A 7,500-nucleotide genomic window follows, 5' to 3' on the forward strand; every position below is an offset into this window, starting at 1 on the left:
ATTTTCCCCTACCATAACAGAATGGCAGCCACCCCTGGCACAGCACTGCAATTATGCCAGTCTTACCGCAATTGCTTGCCAATACATCAGTCACTTACGGGACTTCCTGCAAGACAGTTAGTTTCCTGATACCCTTTCTTCCTTTCCTACCTTTATAGAAGCACTGTTTATTTGTCTACAGTAATAGATATTGACATTTTTGCCAAGTGTAACCCTCTCTGGCAAGTCCCTGGTGCAGACAGATCCATCATCACTTTTTCCTTGTTGGTATATAAGTCTGGGGTTACAATCTTATGTTTTGCATTAGTATTCACGTTGGCCTAAATCTTCTAACATTGTTTATCTCAATATTTCTCAAAAACTCAAGACCTTTCATTCAGTTTTTTTTTTTTTTTTTTTTTTTTTTTTTTTATAGTATAGATCTTTCATCCAGTCTCTGCTCGATACCATCTGATGCTGTCCTTACCACTTGACCTCCCCCTAAGTCTAGCACGAATCACACTTCCGACTCATTTGCATACTAAATATCTTGTCTTAGTCAAAGGTTACTCTTCCCTCCACTTCATCAGTTAATTCTGGCCGGTCTCATTATATGCGTGCACCAGGAAACGGTCACGCCTTCTGCATTTCATCAAACAACATCCCCTTCCTCTTTACTCCGATTCTCAAGCAGGGCTGTATGAGTATGGGTCCGGGACCAACTTCACCTGTACTGGTGCCAAATGATTTTTTGCTCTCCCTGGATTTTACAGCATGAATGGACGAGCTACTGCCGAAATGTGCATCTAAGTAAAGGAGACACTAGGCTGAAACATTCTTGGGAAATACTATAATTCTTAATGTTGTTTCCACTGTTTATATGCAACGCCATAACTCGCCTATGACTACCCATGCAGCTATCTAGGCTAAAATGTTTTCCCTTAAATTCAGTCCTTGAATCACTGGACCAGTTCACTCATGTAACGCATGCCTCCACCCCATAGGATGCTCGCAACCATCCATTTATGTGCATTAGTAGACATAATTATATTATTTTATTACTACATCCAAAAACACCGTTGTGGATTTATTACTCATATGCTGAGTAAATATCCAGTACTTAAGTGAGATCCTTACCAACCTCTGTGCCTTGCCAAATGATGAAAAGAGCATATATTTCCAGATGGATTTCAATCAAGTCAAATATCATTTCCACATATCACTCATCACCAAATTCCATCTTTCATTTTATCATATCATAAGCTTGCACCTGGTGTACTTTTGCTTCAGTAAGATAAACATTCCCACTCCCAGTTTTCTCCTTACTATGGGTTCTCTCTTATGTCCTGCAGTGCTTATTCAATAAAGCCTTGAATAAAGGCAAAAATCCTTGTATGAGAGATGACTACATTAAGCTTCTGGTAAACAGGTAGTTGCACTTCTTCCCTGCAGATGTCCCTGTTCCCCCCTCATCACTACCTACCTTGAGCCAAACACGTTCACGCACGTTGTCACCTATTGTTCTTAAGAACCTTTGTATGCTGTGTCATCCTGATCCCAACGCAACCACAATTTACCGCCCGCCGCAGCCTCCACGCCCACGGCGCCCAAAGGCTGCTGTCACTCTACTCTCGACGTAAACTTTGGGGAATAGTCACCTCGTCTCAGGATATATATATGGTCTTAAGAGCCGCTGCCACAACACCACGATCTGACACGACCGGCGCTGCTGCATCGGAATATTCGCCCCATACGCACAGACCTCTACGGTCAGAGCTACACCACACTCCAAGGTGAGCCCTGACACTAACCATAAAGAGCTTATGTAGTCTTCATGGATGAGTGAAATATGTTGTTTCTCTGACACCTCTCCGAATGATTGTGTGCGTGTGTGTGTGTGTGTGTGTGTGTGTGTGTGTGTGTGTGTGTGTGTGTGTGTGTGTGTGTGAGTGAGTGAGTGAGTGAGTGAGTGAGTGAGTGAGTGAGTGAGTGAGTAAGTGAGTAAGTGAGTAAGTGAGTAAGTGAGTAAGTGAGTGATTGAGTGAGTGAGTAAGTGAGTGAGTGAGAGAAAGGAAGAGGGTAGAAACAGAGAGAGAGCGTGAGAGAGCGAGAGAGAGAGAGATAGATAGATAGATAGATAGATAGAGAGAGAGAGAGAGAGAGAGAGAGAGAGATGGGGGGGGGGGGGAGCCATGAATACATATAGACATATAGACATACAGACAGACAGAGATACAGAGACATGATATAGATAGACAAGTACAAGCATGGGTAAATTGTTTTTATCTAAATAATAAGATAACTTTCAATTCTCTTGCAGACTATGTCATGTGGCAGATTTTAGAAGTTTGAAGATTCTCGCTGGCAGGTTGGGGAGAGAGAGGTTCCCCGTTTGAGATCAGCACTCTGAGGACAGCCTGTGGCAAGGACCTAGGGAACTGAGCGCAGGCCATACTAACGTAAAAGGGAGGGCGTGCCACTGCAGTCTGAAGTGACACCAAACTAAAAGAACTCCGTGGCTCGCTCTCCCCTCCGGAATAAAGGCAACTGTTCAGATCTGCGGGACGGCGAAGACACAGGGCTGCAGCGCCAGAAGCTGGCCAGGAGGACCATCTACTAAATCTTCATATGGGATGCGTGTGGCAAAATGCGATAAACGTGGAGTAAAAGAATTCGCTGTTAGCTATCGAATACAAATTACAGCAGATTTATGAACGGTCAATCCCTCAGAAATAATAGCTATGCCTACGTATAAAACAATTGCAATAAATCAAACATGAACCTTAAAATATAACTGAAATGTGACCCTATAAGTTAAAACAAACAAACAAACAAAACACTATATAGTTGATTAACGGAGATCATAACTCACAAGCAAAACCTAACGTGAAAAAACATTCCTTGATAAATGTCAAAGAAACAGACTAAAGGAAACAAAAAAATAAAATAATTAATGTAAAAAAAATATTTCGAGTATAACTAACCAAAGAAGGCAACGGAACATGTTCAATTTGACTCCGTTAGTGATTGACAGCAACCATTAACACAGCTGCTGTAATCATTTTCAAGTGAGATCACATAAAAAATGACTGACGGCATGGGAACATATATATATATATATATATATATATATATATATACATATATACACACACACACATACATGTATTAGTTTACTTCCCCAAGATGAAAAGTATGTTTCTAATGCTGATTTCTTGTGCACTATATATGTATATAGTTCCATCAGAATGGCTGTTTGCAATTTCTCCTTAAAATTTACTTTAAATAGTTCTCCATACCGTAAGTCGATAGTGAATGACTTTATTTCTATAGGTTAATTTACGTCATTGAGTCTGGCGGGATTCGAATGAATCTGATTTATATATTCATACAGGCTATTGAGAGCCTTACATATCCCGAGAGAGACGGCCGCCCGTACTCATAGCAGCCAGGCAATTGAATCCAATCACCAGTTATGCCTGTAATGACTGATTTGACCTAAATACTATATATGGCATTATGACTTCTTATTTAGCCTCGGCAGCAACAACGAGTTCTGATTTCCTACAATAGTATTTAATCCATTGACATTTCCCGCCAACGTACAAATGTTCATCCCCGCTAAACGCACAGCAAAATAGGTGTCAATACAGAGGCACGCACACCCTGACAAATGCCTGAGTTGCAGCACTTTCATTGCATGAACAATGTAATAAAACTAGTAAAGCTCTAATAATACTAGTGGTTGTTTTTTAATAAGAACATTTAAAATATAGGAATATAAATAAATAAGTTATCAAATGAAGATTTTCCTTTCCTGCGTCTGGTCCGCAAAGATATGAAGCAGAAGAGCATGAATTCAGTTGCGAAATCTAAGACTTGAAAGGTAAGCATAACATCAGAAACAGAAAAAATCACCAAGCAAGGACAGCAAAGTAACGTACCTGTCATATTATTCTTCGAGAACTTGACGCAGCGGGACGCCTCCGCGCTCCGGCACCAGCAGAGCCACATGAGCAACACCGTCAGCCACGAGAGGAGGCTGCCGGAGGCCCTGCGGTCGCGAGGGGCGGAAGCGTGGGCCGCAGCCCTCGCCCGCTGCTTGGGCGCCCATGCCTCGGGGTCCGCCGCCATAGTAAGCCGCTCGGTCATGCCATCTCTGCGGGGAGGCAGCGGGGTCAGTCGGGGTTAAGTGGCGATCAGCCATTATCGTGCTTTCACAAAGACAAGGAAATAAAAGAAGGGAGAAAAAATAGAAGACAGAGTAGTGCTCTGGGGAATCAGCTGGCTTCAATCGTTCCTGCGGGAAAGAACTGTTAATCTATTGTCGATTCTACATTGGTTATGATCAGTCAGAAGCGTGGCATTAGGCCTGTAATAACTAGAAATGCAATTTTCGAGATGGATATGGTGCGTGTGTGGATCCGTACTTCCCGAACAAGATTAAACATAAAACTGTATTTCACAAGTTAAGCCTAATTTAGTGAACCAATTTATTCAGCAGTTTCGTTAAAAACAAAAAATATTTTCCTAACTGCTCCTAATGCCATCATGTCGCCCCCTTTTGTTTCATAGGTCGGGCTCGGCTCGGCTTCACATAGCCTTACCCTTATCCTTACCCCTAGACTTTGTGTGTGTGTGTGTGTGTGTGTGTGTGTGTGTGTGTGTGTGTGTGTGTGTGTGTGTGTGTGTGTGTGTGTGTGTGTGTCTGTGTGTGTGTGTGTGTAAATACATATACGTATATACATGTGTATATATATACATATATATACACACTCGTATATATACATATTTATATATACACATACATACATACATACGTACATACATGTGTGAGTATGCGTGTGCGCGTGTGTGTATGTGTTTGTGTTTGTGTGTGTGTGTAAATATATATGTATATACATATATGCATATATATATATACATATATACCATCATCATCAGCCTGAATCAATCCACTGCAGGACGTAGGCCTCTCCCAATATGTTCGAACTCTGTCTGTCTTGCATTTTTTGTTTCCAGTCTTGGTCCCCTCTTTTCGTTATTTCGTCACGCCATCTTGTCACTGGTCTGGGGCCGGATTTACTATAGTCTCTTGTAAACGCTGTCTCCCGTAAAACTTACGAAAAGTATCAACGACTTCTCAATTAGCGACGTTACGACCCATTTTCGAACGCCAAACACCATGAGCGGAGGGTCTCGTAACCGTTACGACCGTATTTACTATCGCTAGGTATCGCAGGGTTTCATTTCCTAAAAGAACGGCTCGAACGACCAATCAGCGTTAGCTCGGAAAATAATCGACCAATCACAGAGCGGTAAGCGCTTAACTGAGGCAGTACTGATAAGGTTTACCAATAACAGTTTCTTAATGAAAAATTCACATAAAATGTGATTAATCAGGATTTCTAAAATGATGTTCCATTCAATAAAGTAAATCAAGGAAATTCATGAGACTTTAATGCCAGTAAATGTCTTTTTTCTAGTTAGAGTCAGGTACAAAGGATCACTTTCATCAGTAAATGCCTTTATTAATATACACCTTTATCAATAAACTCATAAATTCTGATATATATATATATATCTTTATCTATCTATATATATATATGTAATAATCATAACATACAAGTATATGTAAATAAATAAATAAATCTATATAAATACACACACATATATACATACATACATATATATGTGTATGTGTGTGTGTGTGTGTGTGTGTATAATATATATATATATATATATATATATATATATATATATATATATCACATACATCTGTGTATCTGGCTCTTTCTCTCACTTTCACCTAAACATAAGTCAAAAGCATTTCATTAAAATTTCATGAACTGAGTATGATCCACTACAACAAATTTGTTAAAATTATCTTCTCTCATTATACATCAGTAAGCGAATCCCTTGCCTCCATAATAATATCATATAAGGGTATTAAGATGTGTGCTTATTTATTGATAACTTTTCTTATTGAATAGTTATTATAATTTATTCTAGAGAAAAATAGTCATACTGATGGAAGTTATACATTTTCATTAAAAATTCGTTACTGATGATGTGCCAGGACTCCTTTCATTCATAATAAACTAAACTTGTTGAGAAATTTACATTAGGCTCACAATAAGTATTCCCGCGGCCTCCGAGGATTGGCAAAGGCTATCCTTATTTACATTAGCTATATATATATTTTTTTATGTTACTATACCTCGTCATTGTGTTGCTCTTACACATTAATTGATTTCCCCAAAGTCACAGTATGAAGGTATTTATGAGGCTAATATGAGCAGAGGAGGGTCGCCAGAAGTTTCTTGTACGGAGGGTTTACGAACTCGGAAGTGTTTTGAAAATGCGCTCCTTGCGAGAAACGAGAAACTAGCTTGATTTACGATGTGGTATCGCCCTTGCTAACACCTTTTTAATTAATTGGTATTTCATCGGATTTCGTGTGGAGCTTGATGGTTGCTCTTCCATCTTCGTATGTATATCTTCCAATATTTTACAATATATATCCTCTACTCCTTGTCTTCGAATAGCTTCTAGTACTGCTGGTATTTGTACAGAGTAAAATGCCTTTTCACAATCGATGAATGCCATACACAGGGGTTTCCTATATCCGTTTATTTGTTATCTTATTTGGGTGAGTGTGTGGATGTGGTCTGTTGTTGAGAATCCAGACTGTCACAGATGCGAGTTGTGATGACTTTTGTGAACAGTTTGTAAGTAGCTGAAAGGAGGCTTATGAGTCGGTAGTTTTTTAAATCCGTTCTATCCCCTTTTTATGTGCCAAATTAATTGTTGCATTTCCCAGGCATTCGGATTTTTTTTTTTTTTTTCGTTGAGAATGAATTTGTAAAAAAAAATGGCTGGTTTCACTGTTGCAATTTCTCCTGCATCTATTACAGGGTATATTCTAATTCCGTCTTCACCTGGTGTTTTCCCTCTCTTCATGCCTTTAAGCTCTCTTTTTATTTCTTCTGTTGTGATGTTAGTACCTAACATCACATCAGAAGAAATAAATGTTGTGATGTTAGTACCTAACATCACAACAGAAGAAATAAATGTTGTGATGTTAGTACCTAACATCACAACAGAAGAAATAAAAAGAGAGCTTAAAGGCATGAAGAGAGGGAAAACACCAGGTGAAGACGGAATTAGAATATACCCTGTAATAGATGCAGGAGAAATTGCAACAGTGAAACCAGCCATTTTTCTTACAAATTCATTCTCAACGAAAAAAAAAAAAAAAAATCCGAATGCCTGGGAAATGAAACAAACCCACTCTAGTTACCGCGTTCGCTTCTATCCGTGGCTGCTCATTTGAGTTGTATAGATCCCTGTAAAAGTCTTCCACTACTCTTATGATTTCATTCTTACTATATGTTACTTCTCCGTCTGGTTTCTTTATTGCATACATTTGATTTCTCCCTATTCCGAGTCTCCTTTTAGCTGTTTTCATGCTGGTACCTGAGATCAATGTTTCATTTAATATTTGAGTATTGAATTTCC

The 7,500-nt window shown here is 39.3% G+C and overlaps 1 protein-coding gene across 4 annotated transcripts in view; it reads right to left on the reverse strand.

Moving 5' to 3' along the window:
• LOC125029419 (atrial natriuretic peptide receptor 2-like) overlaps nucleotides 1-7,500 on the reverse strand; it is a 125,969-nt gene that overhangs the window by 23,554 nt on the left and 94,915 nt on the right. For all 4 annotated transcript variants that reach the window (XM_047619272.1, XM_047619273.1, XM_047619271.1 and 1 more), the window contains one exon: nucleotides 3,924-4,138. In XM_047619272.1, the coding sequence (XP_047475228.1) occupies nucleotides 3,924-4,131 (208 nt within the window). In that variant the 5' untranslated portion in view covers nucleotides 4,132-4,138. The remainder of the gene's footprint in view (nucleotides 1-3,923; nucleotides 4,139-7,500) is intronic.

The sequence above is a fragment of the Penaeus chinensis genome, chromosome 10 (genome assembly GCF_019202785.1).
Source record: "Penaeus chinensis breed Huanghai No. 1 chromosome 10, ASM1920278v2, whole genome shotgun sequence".
In the NCBI taxonomy this organism is placed as follows: Eukaryota; Metazoa; Arthropoda; class Malacostraca; order Decapoda; family Penaeidae; genus Penaeus; species Penaeus chinensis.